The 20,702-nt window shown below is 42.9% G+C and overlaps 3 protein-coding genes across 4 annotated transcripts; 1 reads left to right on the top strand and 2 right to left on the bottom strand.

Moving 5' to 3' along the window:
- Nucleotides 1-405: 405 nt before the first annotated feature.
- Nucleotides 406-8,731, bottom strand: kctd7 (potassium channel tetramerization domain containing 7). The gene is made up of 4 exons (XM_083909820.1): nucleotides 7,927-8,731; nucleotides 6,440-6,609; nucleotides 2,996-3,174; nucleotides 406-2,874 (listed from the first exon to the last, which is right to left on the bottom strand). Exons 1-4 carry the CDS (start codon nucleotides 8,299-8,301, stop codon nucleotides 2,498-2,500), a joined length of 1,101 nt encoding a protein of 366 aa, XP_083765946.1. The 5' UTR covers nucleotides 8,302-8,731; the 3' UTR covers nucleotides 406-2,497.
- Nucleotides 8,732-9,788: 1,057 nt separating this feature from the next.
- On the top strand, nucleotides 9,789-13,682 carry LOC310944470 (uncharacterized protein). Of its 2 annotated transcripts, XM_083910265.1 has the most exons (10): nucleotides 9,789-10,294; nucleotides 11,090-11,197; nucleotides 11,837-11,879; nucleotides 11,951-11,994; nucleotides 12,076-12,109; nucleotides 12,182-12,207; nucleotides 12,286-12,327; nucleotides 12,427-12,448; nucleotides 12,583-12,647; nucleotides 12,723-13,682. In XM_083910265.1, exons 1-10 carry the CDS (start codon nucleotides 10,288-10,290, stop codon nucleotides 13,001-13,003), a joined length of 672 nt encoding a protein of 223 aa, XP_083766391.1. In that variant the 5' UTR covers nucleotides 9,789-10,287; the 3' UTR covers nucleotides 13,004-13,682. The 2 variants fall into 2 exon arrangements, with proteins under 2 accessions (XP_083766391.1, XP_083766390.1); XM_083910264.1 differs by having other exon boundaries at nucleotides 12,583-13,682.
- pgk1 (phosphoglycerate kinase 1) lies at nucleotides 13,665-20,176 on the bottom strand. The gene is made up of 11 exons (XM_083910263.1): nucleotides 20,017-20,176; nucleotides 18,152-18,202; nucleotides 17,835-17,990; nucleotides 17,593-17,737; nucleotides 16,489-16,592; nucleotides 16,285-16,404; nucleotides 15,663-15,777; nucleotides 15,138-15,317; nucleotides 14,881-15,058; nucleotides 14,675-14,773; nucleotides 13,665-13,871 (listed from the first exon to the last, which is right to left on the bottom strand). The coding sequence occupies exons 1-11, from the start codon at nucleotides 20,079-20,081 to the stop codon at nucleotides 13,831-13,833; spliced, it is 1,254 nt and encodes a 417-aa protein (XP_083766389.1). The 5' UTR covers nucleotides 20,082-20,176; the 3' UTR covers nucleotides 13,665-13,830.
- Nucleotides 20,177-20,702: the final 526 nt, after the last annotated feature.

Here is a 20,702-nt window from a genome sequence, read left to right on the forward strand (position 1 = left end):
TAAGTGAGAGAGTATAAGTGTAAGTGAGTGAGAGTGTGAGAGTGTAAGTGAGTGAGAGTGTGAGAGTGTAAGTGAGTGAGAGTGTGAGATAGTGTAAGTTAGAGATTGAGAGTGTGAGTGAGTGAGGTCTTAAGTGAGCGAGTGAGAGTGTGAGTAGGAGTGAGAGAGTGAGAGTCTGAGGGAGTGAGTGAGTGGACGTGAGTCAGAGTGTAAGTGAGAGAGTGAGAGTAAGTGAGTGAGAGTGTAAAGTATGGGTCAAATCAAACCTTTTACCTGTTGGTGGCGCTACAGTGGTCAGTTTCAGTCCCTGCTGAAAAACAGTGAGTTAATATTGTTTGTTTGTTTGTTGTGTTGACATTAGTGTGTTAATTACATCTGTAAAAACACTGATACACACACAGAGAGTACTTTCATACAGGAGATTTTAATTTAAACATAAATTATAAAAATCACACGTTGCGTCTTCACTACAAACCAAACTAAAATGCAGACGACGGTCGACAGCTTCCTAGAAGCTAACAGAGAAGTGAGATAAATAACAAGATTTAAAAAACACATTCAAATCTATCATCAGTTGTGCTCTGAAGCGCGTTGAAGGTCAAAGGTCAAAGGTCAACACAGGAAGATCACAAGGTGCTCGGGGACTTTTATCATCAAGTACAGAAGGAGAAACTTATTTAACTTAAGTCTGGATGCTCGATATCATAACGTTGAAGCTATTTTTTAAGACATTAAACAACTACACAAGTTGTTAGAATTGAGATTATCTCTCACACACACACCTGCAAATGAACATCCTTCAATCTGAGCGACACACGTGTCCACACATGATAAATAATCGTGACGACAAGGTGAAGAAGAAGAAGAAGAGCGAGACAAAAGCACAGCCACGTCTTTATAAAACAAGCCACTCAGCTGGAGGTTTGCATAATTAAAATATACTCTGTTTATCCAAAAAGAACAGCCTCGCACTTTATCTCTGCGTCTCCACGCAAACTAACTCACTTCGTTAAAAACATCGTTCACTTTGTGCCTGTGAAGGTTTTTTTTCTTTAGTCGTCTTCAGGACCGAACCGGACGAGAGATAAACCACATCCCGAACTTCACTTTCCTTTTCTTTATTGACGTGATCGCGTTCAGCGTTTACTGCGAGGAAGTCGGTCGTGGAAATACGATGAGTCAGTCCTGAACCTGATCACATCGGGATCCAGACCAGGCCAAAGCTGCAGCTGGACTGAATAAAAGAGAAATAAATAATAATAATAATAATAATAATAAAAAATACAAATAAATCTCAAATAAATTAATGTCATAATACTAAGAACAAAACACGGTAAAGTAAACAGGGCGTTGAACGCCGTGCGCTATAGAGTAACGGATGTACGGACAAGTTACAGGGCACTTCCTGTTTCCGTGGCGGCTAAATTCAAAATGGCCGACTTCCTGTTGGGTCGAGTTTCCTCTTAATGGCTGCATCGTGACCGGCATGTTATCACTGAAATGAACAAGTTACTTTTCCTGTGAGTAGGAGTGGTGTCGGCTAAATTCGAGGCGAAGTTACAGGTCACTTCCTGTTTCGTGGAGCCAAAAATCAAAATGGCCGACTTCCTGTTGAGTCGAGACTGTGGTCTCAATGGACTTTTTTTGTTCGTCTTGGGCTACATAACAAGTTCCCATCAAGTTTCGTGCAAAGTTAACTTAATGTTGGCTTGCTATATCCACGTTTCACCTCAGGGGGCGCCATAGAGCCCTGGGTCAGAGCACTATGACAATATGGCAATTTTTTTTTTGAGCTTTTACGCACCTTAATATGCTCAAGAATGAACGTAATGAACCACGGGATGAAAATAATAATCTGAATGAAAACAACAGGTTCCATCGGGCCGTAAACGCGAGATTAGCATCGTTAGCATCGGCTGCATTTCTTGGTCAAGTGTCCGTAGAAGAAACAGTCTGAAGAGGAAACGAAATGTGTCATGAACCGTCGTAAAATTTGAATATTCTGGACTTTTGCTAACGGACATTTTAATCCTCTTTAAATCAGCAAAAATTGGATTTTCAGGGTGTTAGCATGTTAATAATCGAATGTTATTGAGTAAACCTGATTAAATCGGTTTTGTGTTTCCTGTCCTGGGTCCAGATTAAAAAAAAAAAAACTATAAACTAAAAAATACTTTAAACTTAATTTTCATTCATTCCTATTGAATAACTGAGTAATGTTGAATTGATTCCTTGGCTGAGAGCGAAAACATGAGGGCTACATTTAAACGTAAACACCGTTCTGTAGAAAAGGAACGATAATGTACACAAGCTTTGAGTAAAGACGTCCCTAATAAACTGAATCTATCTATCAGAACAGAATTTAAAGGGTTCCCTTTTTCAGTTGTCAGCAAAAAATATTGGCAACTTCAATACAAAACCCAATATCAGCTGAATTAGCTATATATATACATATATATATATATATATGTATATATAAAAAGGGAACATCTGTCCTTCACCACCACGTGATTTTAAACTCGTAGATGGGCCTCTTGCAGTAGTAATGATTGATAAGGTGCTTGTCGCAGACGCCGATGCACTGCTGCTCGGCTGTGATGCCGCGCTCGGCCAGGTCGCTGACGATGCAGTGCAGCAGGTCGTAGACGTCGGCCACGGCCTCCCACGGCCCGAAGGACACGTCCACCTCGCAGTGGTGCTCGAAGAGCTTGGCGTCGCTGTCCGAGCGCTCGAAGCGCAGAGAGTTAAAGAGCGGACGCTCGTAAGGCGTGATGGGCATCTCCTCTTTGTACACGCAGATCTTCAGCTTGGCGAAGCGCGCCTTCTTCTGCATGGCCCTCAGTTTGGCAATCTCCACGATGCGCTCCAGATTGTCTGAAACCATAAAAATAAACACACACGTATGTGAATGCCAGGAAGGAAGGAAACAATTTTGTATTCAGTTCTGCCAACATCTAAACAGCGCTCGTCCTGTGTCTGACTCTGGGAAACTCACCTCTGTAATAAGGCAGCAGATCCAGGAAAGCTTGTCTCACTTTCTCTCCGGTGAGCGGCTGGACGTCCTCCAGGCTGTCCAGCAGCGGCCCGATGGAGTAGTACTGAGCCTCGCGGTGCACCGCTCTGGCCCGGTTCCTGTGGGGAAGCTCGCCCTCGCGGAGGAAGTTCAGGATGTCGCTGTGGATAGAGGAAAAAACAAGTCCACGTAAAGCTACGTTCAGAAGACTCTTTTAAATCAACACTGCTCATCTAACCCAACAAAACTTTGTTGTACGTGATATAATGCTGTCAAAACAAAGTAAGAATAAGCTGCTTATTTCGTTTTAATGTTTTTAAAGCGGACCTAGACCGGAAGTTCCAATTAAGGCTGTTTTTTAGTGTGTATCTGCGTCATTACCTTGTTTACGAAGCCCTGAAGGTTCAAAACAAACAGTTCAGCCACTGCTGAGAACGCTGTGTTTTATTGTAATCTCGGGCTCAGCGAGATCTCTGAAAAAACCTGGTCCGGTTACGTAAACACCTGTTCTCCGGAACAGCATTGTCCAACATTGTCCTGCTCCCGGCACTAGTCCGGGCACATCCGGTTGCGTACATTGAAACGAGAAGAAGAATAACGTCCGTTGTGGAGGTGTTTCACGAGCGACAGTGTCTCCTGACTCTGGGTCTGACTCCGGGTCAAAGGTCGTCAAAGGGACTGCGGCGGGGAGTCGTGAAGAAGCTATTTTTAAACACTGTTAAAACAGTGTTTTGATAATGAGTAGCAGTGCATCAACCGTTCCAGAGGGGGGAGCTGTGCTTCTGAGAGCGGGTGTGCTGAATATGTCACTTCCGGGTACTGGCCAATCACAAGACAGTTGGGAAGCCTCGACGCTGGCTGGCCAATCACAACACAGTCTGTCTTCTGGGTGTGAGAGTCAGGTCTGAAATATCGCAGCTGGGAAACAGCGTCAGAAAAGAGGATTTCTATCGGCTCGTTTACAGCAACTAGGAGGTTTTTGACCATAAAAACAAGTTAATGTATGTAAATGTGCAACAGGACCACTCTATGTGAGCTTTAAAAAGCACAGCATGAAGAAGCAGGTGTAGGAGCAGATGTCAATCTGCTGTCATGACGGCAAGTTCACCATAGCAGCAGCAGCAGCAGCAAAACAAAGGCAAGTAGAGGTTGTGTATTTATTATAGTTTTGTGTTATAGGTGATCCTCAAGTCCTGTCACCTATAGATGAGCCTCCTTATCCTTCCCTTCTTCATGTACAGCCTCATTCTTCAGCAGCTTTGTGGACTTGTTTTGCTGCCCTTTAATGACCTATGTTATATTACAGTGGTTAAATAAATGGAGAAAGACACAGACTCCTCAAAAGATGTATTTTCCTTGTTGGTCTTTGCTTTTGTTTTATGCAGTGAGAGAAAAGAAAGAGGCAAAAGTGTTGAGTTCAGGCTCAGGTTCAAGGGCTGTGTCCACTTCAGCACCATGGACAGCGAACGACACAGGACACAAAAGGTGAGTTAGCTCTGTCGCCAAGGTAAAGGTATATATATATATATATATATATATATATATATATATATACACATATATAATATATATATACCTATTCAATATCTATATGTGTATATACATATTATATATATACACATATAGATATTGAATAGCCTCCAAATCATGCGAGAGTAAAATGTCTCCTCTCAGCTTCCACAGTGACTCAGCATTTCTCTGCCCCTGACAACACTGTGGCACCGTGTAGAAGATGATAACTGTCGTAACAACAACAGAATCCTTGTGTGTTTATATCAAAGATGTACGACAGAGGGTTTTTGATGCTGTTACTTTGTAGCAAACGCAGAGGACACAAAGTGAAGCAGAAAAGACAGAGAGAGAGAGGTCCTGGAGAGAGAATCTGCTGCAGCTGCAGTGAGCGTGGAAGAAGATTTATTCTCCACTAAGACAATAACCCCCAAAAACACCAGCATTAATATCACAATGAACAGGCACTTTCTGAGTGTGTGTGTGTTTTTATTGCTTTTCATCGTCTCACAGCTTCACTCTGTAGTCGTGTTCTAAATCTTTCATGCACACACACTGAGACGTTCATACATGACCGAGTCAAAACATCTCCACATTCTGCTCATTACTACATTCATAATTAAAGCAATTAGCTTCTCCTTTTTAGCAACAGAGCTCCGGGGGGAAGACGATGATGTAGGACTGCTTCATCTCTTTTGAAATTCAGTGCAATCGAGCTGCAATAATGACAGAGCTTTTCCACTACAGATGGAGCAGTGATAGTATGTGGCGTTTTCAAGCGAGCTGAGCCGATGCTAAAATGTGACGTCAACAGACGTCGGTCACTGATTGGTCAGAGAGTCGCGACCTCCAACACAAGAATCAAAGCAGACAATGACCGAACTGTATATTAAAGTTAAAAAGACTTAGAGCTCACATAGAGTGGTCCTTTTGCACATATAACATATGTGCAACAGGACGTATAAGGACAAAATAACATATTATGTTAGTTATGGAGGTCAACTTACATACATTAACTGGTCAAAAACCTCCTAGTTGCTGTCAACAAGCTGATCTGTCAGCTCGCAGATCTGTCTTTTCCAAAGCTGTGCTGAGCCGCAATATTTCAGACATAAATCTCACCCCCAGAAGACAGAGTGTGTTGTGATTGGCCAGCCAGTGTAGAGCCTTCCCAACTGTCTTGTGATTGGCCAATACCTGGAAGTGACATAATCAGCACACCCGCTCGTGAAACACCTCCACAACAGACGTTATTCTTCTTCTGCGGTTCAATGTACGCAATGTTCGATGTGCTCGGACTCGTGCCCGGAGCAGGACGATCTGCTGTTCAGGAGAACCACTGTTTACGTAACCGGACCGGGTTTTTTCAGAGATCTCGCTGAGCCCCGAGATTACAATAAAACACAGCGTTCTCAGCAGTGGCTGAACTGTTTGTTTAGAACCTTCAGGGCTTCGTAAACAAGGTAATGACGCAGATACACAATAAAAAACAGTGTTAATTGGAACTTCTGGCCTAGGTCCGCTTTAAAAACCCCTGAAAACATGAAGGGTTCATCTCCAACATTTCGCTCAGTGGTATTTCACTTCAGTGCAGAAAGTACTGAATACCGAACACTCGTCAACAGTTTGGTGCAGCCGTTGCTATGACGACAGCGCCCACGTTAAGGAGGTACTACAGTAACTTAACTTAACAATAATAAGCATTAGTTGCAGAATCCTAATTCCCTGACTGTAAACGCTTCACCCACAGGCCTTTTTCAAACCTCCTCCCTCCGACGCTGACACAGTTTTACCAAAACAACCGCTTTAATAATAGATTTTTTGCGACTGCTGCAATCAGGACTCACAGTGTGTAACACTTGCCTCTTGTTTTTGTGACAGAGTTACAAACAGAGACAGACAGAGACAGACTCTTACCCGAAGTACATGCCGTCTCGGTCGATGAAGTAGCGTCCGTCGGCGTCGCGCGGGATGTAGTGGCGCCCGCTGAACATGGCGGCCAACATGGTGTCGTCGTATCGCCGCAGCGTGGACAGGCGCGTGGTGAAGTACATGCCGCCCACGTTCAGAGAGATGACCTCTGGAAACTGACGACGAAGCACAGAAAATCATCAGTTATCTTATCTTAATACTCCTTATAATACTACTACAAACACTTTAAATACATGTTTTTGTTTACAGGACTAACGCTACATATAAAGCTGTTAATGTTGTAGTTAGCATTGCGTAAGAGCAGGTCTGTGAGTACAGAAGAGGCTGCAGAGGCTCAGGAGGAATCACCACTCGCTCACTCATTAACTCAGGTCATGTGACACAAGAGTTAACTAGTAATGACTGTCCCACGTATATGGGTCAATGACATGATGTGCATATTCGTCAGGTGGTGCAACCAATTTAAACCAATAAATGATACGTTAAAGTGACCAAATGGTTTAGAAATGTAATGTGTTTAGTTATTATACTCAATATATGAATATGTGTATTTGTGTGATTATTTTCCTGTCTTTAAATGTAAAATTGGATGTTAAGGATGCTTAAAACCTGACCTACAGAGAGCAAAAACCTAAAATTATTGTAAAAAAAAAACAAACAAAGAAACACAATGATAAAAATAATAATGTTTATATAATGTAGACGCCTTAAGGGATAGTTGCCAAATCATTAATTTTAAAATAGATATTAGGAATGTAAATATATTTGTATAAATATTTGGTTGTGCCACCTGACATTTTTTTTGTTGTGAAGTTAAAACTACTGTTAAAACTGTTAGAATGGTTATTCAAAATGAGACATTCAAGCACATTGTTCTGGACTCTAACATATGCATTACATACTTTTTAAAAATACTTTTTTAGAAGCTTTATTTGTCATTGGCCCATGTATATGTTTCTATCCCAGTTTGTAGACGAGTGTGTGAACTTAATCTACCCCACACACCATTTTGCAAAACACACCATCCCAAAAACTGCTGTAAAAATATTAGATATTAATTTTTTTTTCCACTTTACGGCACTTTCATGCAGCCGTGCTGTCATGACTTAACGTGATTTTAAAAAATCGAGGCTGCTGCAACAGGTCGCAGAGGATTATTCTGCTAAAAATCCGGGATATTCAGCTGCTGGTGCTGGGAGATTAATTTAGCATATGTGCTACATTTGGTAATGACACAGAAATCCTTACAAGGGTGGGGAAGGAGGGGAGGGAGTTACATACTGGAGCTTTAAGGTTCAAACAAACATGAGAAGACAACACTTGCATCATCATCATCATCATGTTCATATTCCATGTGATGACCTGCTGATGGATGCTTGTGTCCCTGAAGCAGAACATTGTGGTTGTGTTTGTGAGTACGTGAGCCACTTTAATGTGATTACGTGAGTCCAGTGTGAAGCGGCCTACTGTACCTCCTGCTCCTCCTGGCCGCTGAGGGCGGAGCGGAGCGCCTTGCTGCCGCCGCCGATGCTGCTGCTGCTGCTGCGGCCGCTGAGCCTCGGCGACGCGGCCGCCGGCTTCCGGAACTCGTCCTCCGCAGAGTCCGAGCCGGACATGGCATCGCTCGGTTTCTCGCTGCTCCCCGTGCCGGAGAATACCACCATCACTCTGGGTAGAGGCAGCGTGCGTCGCTCCTGGATGAAGCGCCTCACCCGCGTCGTGGCGGCGGGCAGCAGCGGGCTGAAGGACGGAGAGTGGCGCTCCCTGCTGCCGCTGCCGCCGCCGCCGCCGCTACCGCCGCTGACATCACCACCGTCACTGGAGCCGATGGAGCCATTCTGCTGCATGCGCGCGACAGGACAGCTCTCCGATCACGAGACGACGGCACGAGCCACAGCTGACACCAACAACAACAAACAAACAAACAAACAAACGGCCACCACTACTACTGCTGCTGCTGTCACTACCGCGCAGCAGCACACGGTGGCGCTCGCGCTGCTGCGGGAGGACACGCCCAGTCCCTTTGAAATCCCCGCAGCGGAAGCGAATAAAGTCCGTTTTTTAAAATAAATAAATAAAAGAGGTGAAAAACACAAGCGCAGGTTGTTAAAATGCGCTTTTCTTCACACTATTGTTGTTGTTGTTCTCTCTCGCGCTGGGCCCGGCCGTGCTGTCGTCGGTCACACGTGACGTGACGTCGTGTGTTCGCCGTCATGACGTCACGAGGTCAACAAGGGTCAGTGTCGTCACAAAACAGGGACGTTCAAAAAAATAAATAAAAAATTGAGCAGGGAATAATCTGGGGGGTTTAATCTGAGATAAATACATCCTTTATCCTCCACAGGGTTGCTGGTGCTAATCCCAGTTGACATATGTCAGAAGGTGAGGCACTATGGGATTAGATTTGTGTCAATATTATCAAACTACGGTGGCCCGGAGGTGCAAAACACAAACGTCAGCTCACTTTAGCTCACTCATTGTTTTTGTGTTTTCTGCTTTTGTGTTTGCGTTTTTGATTTGCGTTTCTGTTTTTTGATTTGCGTTTGTGTTTGTGTTTTTGATTTGCGTTTTGCACCTCAGGGCCACCGTATCAAACACTTCTTAAAACATAAAACAGCATGGATTCTGAGATTAAAGACAGAAAATCATGAGGATTCTGAGGAAAAAAAGTCAGTATTGAGATAAAAAAAAAATCAAATTGTGAGATTAAAGTCATAATTGTGAGATTAATAGTAATTATTATGTGATTAAACGTCAGAAAGTCATGAGATTAAAGCCAGAATTCTGAGATTAAAGACAGATTATGAGATTAAAGTCAGAAAGTCATGCTATTAAAGCCAGAATTGTGAGATGAAAAGCAACATTTTGAGATTAAAAAAGTATGAATCCTGAGATTAAAAATCAGAAAGTCATGAGATTAAAGACAGAATTCTGAGAAAAAAGTCAGTACTGAGATTTAAAAAAAATCAAATTGTGAGATTAAAGTCATAATTATGAGATTGAAAATCATAATTATGAGATTAATAGTAATAATTATGAGATTAAAAGTCAGAAATCTGAATTCTGGAAAAGGAAAAGCACAAACTAATCTTTTTTATTCTACATTCAGTCATTTCTTACCGCTTTATTCTCCAGATTAGGTCACAGATTTAATCCCACTTGACAGCCTGGACCCTGCGCGCGCGCGCACACACACACACACACACACACACACACACACACACACACACACACACACACACACACACACACACACACACACACACACACACACACACACACACACACACACACACACACACACACACACATACCATCACATGTTTGTGGATTATGGGAGGATGACCTGAGTTTTTATTTATTCTCAGAGGAGAAGACGATGATAATCTGAGGTTAAATGAAGCCTCAGGTGATTGTAATGAACAAGGGTCATGTGATCAAACTGTGGTGCAACGATGACAGGAAGTCAACACGTGTGTCACGAGGAGAACGTGATCGCCAAAATAAAAGAGGAAACAGTGAAAGTAGTAACAGTTATGTTGTCATTTGATTTGGTTTTGTTCTGTTCACACATTTCGGTGACGTTTATACTTTTATTTGTTTACTGTTTGTAAAGTAAGACATCAGCAGCTCAGGGGGAAACATCACACACACACACACACACACACACACACACACACACACACACACACACACACACACACACACACACACACGCACACACAGGAGGTGTGGGCGTCTTGTTTGTGATGTGGCGAGGCGTTTGAAAGAGGAAACACAGAGGACGCTTTCTTCTTCTGCTGCTGTTAGTGAAGAATGACGACAGCTGGACCATGGAAGGTAACACACTAACTAACACTAACTAACACACTAACTAGCACACTTATGTAGTCTGGATTAACATGAAAAACACCGAGCTTCTAAAAGAGATGAATAATATCTCAGACGTGGACGTTTGTCTTTGACTTTGACGTCACGGTGTGTTTAAAAATACTTTTCTAAAACACTTAAAAGTCACTTTAATACATAAATGTTTTAGATTTAGATTAGATTATTGTGTATTTCACTCATATTTAGCTTTCTCTTTCAACATAATTACAATATAAACGTGCGAATGAACGTTTTAATGCTTTAACAGTGGACCGTTACATTTCACGACTATTATTTTGTATATTTTGAGTTTTCCCCGCGTGTAATGTTGTTTTTTTTACACCACTAAAAGCTCTTATCAAGAAAAAGAGCCATGGGTTATGATCATTCAGTCATATTTGACGCACAAATATCACATTTTCTAAGGAAAGAAGAAGAAATGGAAGCAAAACAGTTTGTTTTTCAGTAAAATAAAACAACAACATACTATAATAAGTTAAAAAGAAGATTAGATGACATCTTATACAGTATATATATACAGTATATATACATCTAAAGGTTATTACATCTACATTACATGATCTGATCTGAGCTGCTGTTTCACAGTTAGGTTAACACTCCTGGGTGTTTGCACTTCGGCCAACCACATCCTGTCATTCAGTCGCGTCGCCTTCACAGAAACATGAAGCCACTTCAGCCACGACTCAGACACTCACACACTCACACACTCTCACAGTTCTGCTGGTTCTTGTGTGTGTTTGTCAGGCCTGTTCTGGAGCTCAGGTGTGTGGACCCTGGTCCTGATTCTGGTCCTGACCCTGGTGTCCCTGAGTCTGCTGTCTCTGCTCTGTCTGAGCTGTAAGAGGAAGTCCAGTAAGTGCAGATCACAGATTTACTCTTTTGTTTCTTATCACAAAGACGAGAAAACCACAGACAATTGTTCCTCACTGTCTGAGCGCCTTGGTTATGCACATATATATGTGTGTGTATGTTTGCTGCTTACTTTTATGGTTTTGTTTTTACAAATTTTCTTTTTTGGGTCTGTTTTTACAATTTTCTTTTAGTTTTTTTGGATTTGTTTTTACAAATATTCTTTTTTGGGTTTGTTTTTACAATTTTTTTTAGTTTTTTGGATTTGTTTTTACAATTTTTCTTTTTTGAGTCTGTTTTTAAATTTTTTGAGTTTTTTGGGGTCCGTCTTTACATTAAAAATAATAATAATTGGGTCTGTTTTTACATACATTTTTTTTAGTATGTTGTTTTTCTGTTGTTTTTTGGGTCTGTACTTACAATTATTTTATTTTTTTGGGTCTGTTTTTACAATTATTTTAGTTTTTTGGGTCTGTTTTTACATTTTCTTTTAGTTTATTTGGTCTGTTTTTTCCAACAAACATTGCTGGGGGTCTGTAACTCTTATGTCACAATTTGTCGCTGTTGCAGCTTTTGAGTTCAAACGTGTAACACTGCGTCTGCAGAGGCTGCAGATAAACGTCGTCTTTATTTTCTCTGCAGAAATCATTTACGAGGAGCATCAGACACACGACCTGCCCACGTTGTGAGTCTTTCAAATACGATCTAACGAGAAGTTCATCTGTACGTGGCTTATTTTTAATTCTCCGTTTACAGCCAACGCGGGGGAAGTATTTTTGCTGTGGTTCAGTCAAAACCAGGTAAAAAGTAAATCACATTACATCATCTAATCTCTCCTCAATCCGCATATCAATCTAACATTTGACACCTTTGTCGCACAGTCACCAGAGCCAATCAGATTATGTCGTCCACGTTGTAAGTATACGTCACAGCAGCAGCATCTCTGCGAATGTGCTTAAAGATTAATAATCTGTGACTGATTTTCAGTGAAAGTCAAGAGGAATATTCACCAGGTGAGTTAATCCGTCAGGTTTTAAAGCACAAACACGTTTGTTCTCGATCCTCTTTTACGCGATAGCATGTTTTCACAGATGCAGACGACGAACAACCAGACTATGAAAATATCAAACAAGGTAGGAATTAACACATGACACAAAATACACCGTATTATGTTTATTTCAAAGTGTGTTTTATGTCATTTAAAATTGTCCTTTATGTAACTCCTCCCACAGAGAGTCAGGATCATACATATGTGTGAGTATTCATTCAAATACAAGGTGCTTAATGGATAAAAAGTAGTTCCTTCTCATTCACCTGTCCCGTTTCTTAATAAAAATAATAAAAATAAGGCATTATTTAAACTCCATTACTTTGTGTGTGTTTCACAGAGCTCCACTTCCTCACGTGGTTTATGCAAACGAACAGACCACAGTAAATATAACTGCTATAACTGGTGAGATTTTACTTATTTATACATATTTTTTGGATAGATTTGTATATTTAACCTGCGTTTGTTTTGTTTGTTTAGAAGAAACTTATGAAAACTTTATCAAATCATTGCCAGTAAAAGACGGTGCGTATCCAAATATCATCAAATATCATCAAATATCATCGGTGACGCTCGTGGATTGTGTTCTAAAACGATTTAACCATCCGTTTCCCTTCACAGATGAAGACGACTACGTGAACGCTGGATTCCAGGACGGTGAGTGTGGTAGAAACACATCTTCTGAAATACTAACTTTTGTTGTTTTACGGTTTGTTTGTCGTGTTTTCTCAGAGCCGGATTACGTGAACGGTGGAGTCTGAACCAGACGAAGAAAACTGCTCCAGATTAGAATGTAAAATAATAAATTCTTATCAATACTTGTTTTTGTGTGTGCTATGTTTGTATGAAAACTAAAGCTGCCCCCTAGTGGTAAAAATGAAATTGAACATGGTATGATACCACCATCTTTTGTTTGTCACGATTTTAGGTGTAAATGTGTGTAAACTCAACAGAATAGAATCTATTTAGTGTTTGACGGCTTCAACCGACACAAAATAACTGACACACACAGTGTTTTTGGTTTTGTTTTTTTAAACACAGACACTTTTATTAACCTGAGCAGATCGTCTGAGATGGAAACCACATCTCAGTCCGATGCTGCTCACAAAAGCAACAGCCAGAGAAGACGGAGACCAGAGCCAACATCGGTGCCGACAGGCAGAAAATAGAACATCTAGGGACACACACATACACATACACACACGCACACTAACCAGCTCTATTCCTGTTTATATATATTAATATATATATACCGACTCTATAGTGTTCTCTAAATCGTTGCAGTGACATTTTAGGGGCAGCTATGGAAAAGTGACGCAGCAGTACACACATTCTCTCTCTGTCACACACTCACACACACTTTAGCCAGTGTTTAAGTTCGTCAGGCGAGAAACTGAACCTCAACAAAGCAATTTGTTCTGATTTAGTCGCCGTTTTTTTTTTTAAAACAGACGTCAAAATTAATTGTCATGTTGACGCAAGTCGGTCTCTACGTGGCTGGTGAAGCAGGTCCCCCCCCCCTCACTCATACACTCACACACACACACACACAGTCATACACACAAACCAGTGAGTTGACCAGGGAAGTTTAGGCGCTGCTGAGGGCGTCCACGCCAGGCAGGACTTTACCTGAGGACACAGAGGCAGCGAGTCAGCATCACTGAGCTTTAGTGCAATACAGTATTTCATCTTTGTGGTACTGGCTTTTTCCCCCAAAGATAACATTCCTTTTCGATATATGGCAGTTACTCAGCCGTTTAGAAATGACAGTACTGAGAAGATGACGTCACAAACTTGTGATTGGACACCGAGGTTCTACCGTAATGACAAGCATATGGAAGCAAAGCTTTATTTCTCTTTTGTATTTTACTCGAGTACGTATTGACTCAAGTATTGTACTTGGTTACTTTATAAATCCTATCTTTTACTGAGGAAAAATAAAAAATTCAGCACTATGAAGACCTACAGGGGGAAAATATACACCAGAACCAGACGAATGACGATGTGATTAGCACCAGCACTGGCGCATGAACATAGAGGGCGTGCGCCAAAAGTGATGTCATATCCTGTGTCGCGCCGGGCGTGAGCTCCAAAATAGTTTTAGTTTTTCTACTACCCTCACACCCCACGCAAAGTAACTAAGTAACTTTTACTTAAAGTACATTTCATGACTACTTTTACTTCTACTTGAGTAATATTTCATCAAAGTATTGGTACTTTTACTTGAGCACAGTATTTTAGTACTTTTTTCATCTTCTACCGAAAGTTGGGGTGACACCCTGGACAGATCGCCAGTCCATAGTTTTGGAATTTTCTCGATGTCACAAACGCGCTGCAATTTCCCGCGTAACCTACGCAGAGCACTTTAAGCAGGAGTATAAATTGGTCTTTACCTGGTATATAAAAACCCCTGATCGTTTTTTGTCACTCACCCTCCAGCAGCTCCAGGCTGGCTCCGCCTCCTGTGCTCACGTGGCTGACCTTGTCCTCTGTGTTCCACTTGGCACAGCAGGTGGCAGTGTCGCCCCCACCTGGACACACACATCATTACCACATGAATAAAACTATATGCTATAAAAAAGCAAACAAACAAACAAAGAACGATATAGAAGCTTCCACGCGTTCTGGTCTTTCTCACCGATGATTGTGATGCAGCCGTTCTTGGTCACCTCGACCACTTTGTCCATCAAGTTCTTTGTCCCTTTGGCAAAGTTCTCCCACTCAAACACACCCACGGGGCCGTTCCACACGATCTGCTTGGCTCTGCCCACTGCTTCAGCGTAGTGCTTAGAGCTTTCTGGTCCACAGTCCAAACCCTGCAGAGAGGACAGGAGATTTTTTTTTTTTAAAATGACTCAGTTCATCACAGATGAAGATAAAGAGTCTTTTCCTCACCATCCAGCCTGCGGGGATGCCAGCGGCCACCGTGGCCGAGCCAGTCGTGGCTTTCTCGTCAAACTTCTCGGCGGTGATAAAGTCGACGGGCAGCGTGATCTTGACGCCGTTCTTCTCGGCTTTACCCATCAGGTCCTTGACGATGCCGGCTCCCTCCTCATCGTACAGGGAGGTACCGATCTGACAAGAGGAAGAGGAAGGGAGTAGAAAAGGAGTCGACAGAGGAAGAGGAAGGCTATAAGTACAAAGGTCTAATGGTCAAATTGCTGTCCTTTCATAAGAGTCACAGCAGAGACTGAGACTCAAACACATAACCAACATTTGACCTCAGATAAAACACAATAAACACACCAGCTTTTGTGTAACAGATTGCTCAAATGGGCTATCGAGTCACAACGTGGTCTTTTCAAATGCGTGAAGAAATGGCGTAAATGACCTGCGACTGACCCTCACACACACACACACAATATCAACAGAACAAATCGCTTTCACAAGCGTGATAAAGACGCCAGACTCCCTCCTCACCTCCATGTTGTTGAGGACCTTGAGGAAGGTGAAGGCCATGCCGCCGCCGATGATCATCTCGTCCACCTTATCCAGCATGTTGTTGATCAGCTGGATCTTATCTTTCACCTTTGCTCTGATGCACAGGCGGAAGGAGACAGGGGAAAAACATCATATAGAGAACACACACACATAAGCCACATGAGGAAAAGTTGTACACTGTGTCACAGGCTTCTGAATTATCTGGGTTTATTAAGTGGAAGCCTGTGATTGGCTGCAGCTCGATACCATGGTTTCCTCTATATTCGTCTGTGTTGCCACAGAAAACAGTGACCTGTCGTTTCTACCATTTAACTTCATACTGGTAATATCACGTGAAAAAACAAAGATGTACCCTTGTGTTTATTATAGCCGAGTTTAACATTAACGTACAGTTTATATAGACACTGTGTGACCTTTCATCTCTGCACACAGCGTACAGCAGAGAGCCATAGATTACATAATAAGATTATAGTCTCTATTCCAGGATAGCATTAAAACAAGAGGCTGTAGTGTGAGGACACCTAGAGGCAGGAGAGGGAGACGACACCACAGTAAAACACTGCTATTTTGTCAGTTTGCACTATAACCAAACGGTTCTCACCCTCCAAGGATGGCCAGGAAGGGCTTCTGAGGTTTCTCCAGAGCCATGGCGAAGTAGTCCAGCTCCTTCTTCATCAGGAAACCAGCAGCCTTATGGGGCAGGTTCACCCCGACCATGGAGCTGAGGGAGAGAAAGAGGAGCAGTGACTCAAAGGAGCTGGAGATGAGGATGAAGGAGGGTTAGCTAACAACGTCCGCGGCTCACCTGTGGGCTCTGTGGGCCGTGCCAAAGGCGTCGTTGACGTAAATATCGCCCAGTTTGGACAGAGACGCCCTGAAGGTGTCGATCTCAGCCTGGGTGGCTTTGGTCTGAGGGACGAGAAAGACAGGAGATGAGAGAGAGGAGAGTTAGACGCGATGAAGTCAACATTTTAACAAGGTGACTATAGGTACCTTCACGTTGCATCTGTAAATGTCTTCATAACTTTAGATAAAGGCAAGATAAATGGAGTACAGACTGTACAGTGTATGCTCAGTAATCAGCGACTGCTGTATTGTGGATCAGGTTCCTGCTGCTCTTTAGCAGGCAAAGGTCATGACTGTGAAAATGAAGGGCAGAAAAAGGTCGAGAGGGCTCTTCAGTGTCAGGTCACTGCTCTGGACATTTCCCGTACAAGTCCACATGATAAAATTACACTCTACTGTTAATCTACAAAACAGCATTAGAGTATTAACATATGGAGCTGAAGCACTGCTGTGATTTTCCTGCTTCAGACACGTTATTTAGTGTGGTTTAATAACCGTTTTATGATGAAATCAGTGCGATACAGTGCTGTAGTACAGTAGAAACCAGACCACGCAGAGCCGCATACCAACTGAGGACAGAAAAAGCAACACATCCAGCCTGAGAACCCTCTGACCTTCAGGATAAATGTCAGCAGGCCGTGGCTGCTGATCCACAGACGACCAGCACCGGGTTCAGTTTTTATCTGCAGAGAATCCCTTCCTCTTTGTCTCGAGGTGTTTCTGACAAGTTGCACCTTGAAGATACTGCAGCACTCCTGACCATGACATCATAACATGGTGACTCAGCGCTCTCACAGAGACGCTGCAGCTGGAATGACTGTGCATTTTTATCCTGGGTAATCCAGCTGTGAGAACCTCAGATTGAGCTCTGGAGCCTCCCTGGACGATATTAACTGTAATATTTAATCATTCTCATCTTCAAAAAGAGAGATTTTTGACTGTTTTAAAAGGTTAATCAGTGAATATTAGGTCAATGGTTCTCTAATGTGTGCAGACAAACTTCCTCTTTGGCCCTGAACAATTAAACCAACACAGATCAGACTGCCGACTGCTGCAGGCTCACCTTGTTTCCAGACGCGTCCTTGCCTTTTCCTTCTTCTGCCACATGGAAACGGAGATTCTCGAGCAGGATGACAGAGCCGGCGGCTGGGTCAGCGCAGGCAGCCTCGACGTCTGCACCCACACAGTCCTTCAGGAAGGCGACATCCCTGAGGAGGCCACAGATCACCGAGATCTTAACTGTTCTTATTGTGACAGAACAGACCGGAACCGTTCATTCGTGTATCATTTAGTCCATAAACTCACTTTCCCAGCAGGGTCTTGAGTTCGGCAGCGACCGGCTCCAGGGAGTATTTCTCTGGCACGAAGTTTCCATCAGGACGACCCAGGTGACTCATCAGCACCACAGATTTGGCCCCATGGTCCAGGCAGTGTTTGATGCTGGGAACGGCGGCCTTGATCCTGACAAACAACGAGCACAAACACTCAGCCAAAGCACAAATCGACTACATTGAAGTGCGATTTTTTGAGTGGGATATGGTTTCCTGTGACGCTCAGGAACTTTTAGTGTAGTCGAACCAAAAGAGCAGAAAGACTGCTGCGGAGATGGGAAGGCACTTTACCTCTGGTTGTTTGTGATGTGTTTGTCCTTCATGGGAACGTTGAAGTCGACCCTGAAACAGAGCAAACGGCATTAACGGGAGGAAACAGGCGGACAAAAGAGGTTTGTAGTGTGTTGATTTTCAACTCTGAATAAAACATGATGTACTCACTGACACCAGTGAAGCGGAAAAGCTTAGCTACCCGTAATAAGACTGGTGGGCATTTGTGACTCATTTCCACCTGAAGAGTCTCCACTCACCGGTGCTCTCTGAATGACGAGTGAACATTTCAACCCCTATGTGCTCAAGTTATGTCTTGACTCATTTTCCAGAGGGTTAGTAAACCAGGTCTGTCGTTATATGACGATGGGGGGGGAAAGGGGAAAGGCTTATATCTACTTTCAGCTCAGCAGTGATGTACGTTCACTGCTGCTGCATCCTTGTGTACTCCAGTCAGTTACATAACCGATCCCTCCTGTCTGCCTGTCTAAGGACCTGATGCACCGAGACTCATGATCAGTCTGCAAACACACACGCACACACTGCATACCAAACACGCAGCCATTATCCATTGTCTTGCGTTCTTTGGACTAATTCTAGATCACATTTTTCTCTCAACCGTTAATGCTCTGCCAAGTCTCTGTAGCAACAAACCACCATCCCTCTTTCTTTCATTCTGAACCAGCAGCTCCCCGTGCATTAGGTCTATAACTCACACCGACTGCATGCTGTGACAGGCCCTGTGTGTGATATGATGTAATTCAGCGCAGCGCACAAAATGTCAACCTTACAACACTGAGTGGGGGGCTACTGCTGCTGCTGCTGCTGCTGCTGCCGACAGTGAACCTTGTCCTATGCCGTCTGTTGTTGCACCACCACCACCACCAGGCTGAATGAACCAAAATGGCTCCTCTGACATTTCCACACAGGTGTCAGTTTCAAGTGCAATTCTCTCTTGCCAAAGGCCTTTCACGATTTGTGGAATCGCATTAATGCAGACGGCGGAACGATACTCATAAAATACAAATTGTAAGTCGTGTAGCTATATAAACCAGGAAGTAAAAACGTCCCTGGAGATACTGTGGATTAGAACTTGATGTGTACACTTTTCTGACAATATCAACACTGGGTAAATAAGCTTTGGAGAGTTTAAACTGCTGCTCAGACCATGTGAAGTCATCATTAAAGGGACCTGATACACAAATATGGGGTCATATTTACTTAAACTGTCAAATAAAGAACAGGATCACTGGAAGAATAGTTAGTTTTTGTCATTTTTACCCAACTTATCTTTGCATTCCATGACAATTAGCATGTTTTTATTTGGCTTTTCTTTCACTTTATTAGGGAGACACTGATTTAATCTACTTTTAACAATACTGCTCTGGGGTCAGGGTTGCTGATCACTTGATGGACAGTATTGCCACTTATTATGCAGTAATGTAGGACACTGACAGCAGTGATTTCCAAAGGGCTGAGCCCTATAGAGAAGATGGGGCAGTGGATGACCAGGGCAAATATAAATGAATGGAAAAGATTCCCTTTTCAAACATGATATCCTTTATTTGATGACGGGAATGCACTTGTCTAAGGTTACATAGCAGTGGCTGCAGTGATGTTAGCTGCATCCATGCAGCATCCCCTCACAGGCACGTACTGTTAAACATGGATGAAAAACGTGACAACCAACGAGTTCACTTCCTGTCGCTCACACACCGTCGACATTCTGCATCTTCACACCACAAAAGTCAAGGTTAAGTAAAACAAAAACGGCTCGTTAAGCTAAATTTGGGGGCTGACGTGATCTAACGTTAAATAATCTAATTATCGATTAGCAGCGACAGAAGCTAGCAGGTGATAGCACAACAAAAAGAAAACCCGCTCACCTCATGACGACGCGCTTCCCCTTCACGTCCACTTTGTCCAGGGTGAGTTTGTTGGACAGAGACATGATTCTGGTTCGGTCTGTGCTGGGTTTCTCCGCCTGTTGATACTGACCGGCTGCTGGTTCGACACCGAGTGACAGCGTTGACCTTAGCGCGGAGCGGAGAGGCACTGGCGGGGGCGGGGCAAAGCGACCACCCGCCGTACGTGATTGGTTGCAGCGTGAGGACAAACTCGCATTTGATTGGACGAGGCTGTTGTCTGTTCTCTGACTAAAAGCAGCACTTCCGCTGTTTGTCGTCCATCACCTGTGATTAATTCTCGATTTTTGTACGGTTTTAAAGTTGTTTTCAAACAGTTTGACTTCACGCATGAGAATGGAAATATACTGTAATATTTATGCGTGAAATAAAACACTTCCATGTTAATGTATGTATGGAGCAATAGTAGTAGCATGAGGAGGACACTTGATTGAAATGTATATTTGCAAGGACATTTTGTCCAGTCTATACAACTGTTCAGGGCTATTTGAGGGTTCTAGGGTTAGTGTTGAGGTGCGTGCGTGTCCTTTCTATTGAAAAAAGTGTGTGCATGTGTATTTGTATCCCTCGAAACCAGAGTATACTGCACGTTAAGAAAAAACACAAACCCAGAAATGTATGCATGTATACACGTTGGCAACCACAAA

Source organism: Microchirus variegatus, assembly GCF_963457635.1.
Source record: "Microchirus variegatus genome assembly, chromosome: 2".
In the NCBI taxonomy this organism is placed as follows: Eukaryota; Metazoa; Chordata; class Actinopteri; order Pleuronectiformes; family Soleidae; genus Microchirus; species Microchirus variegatus.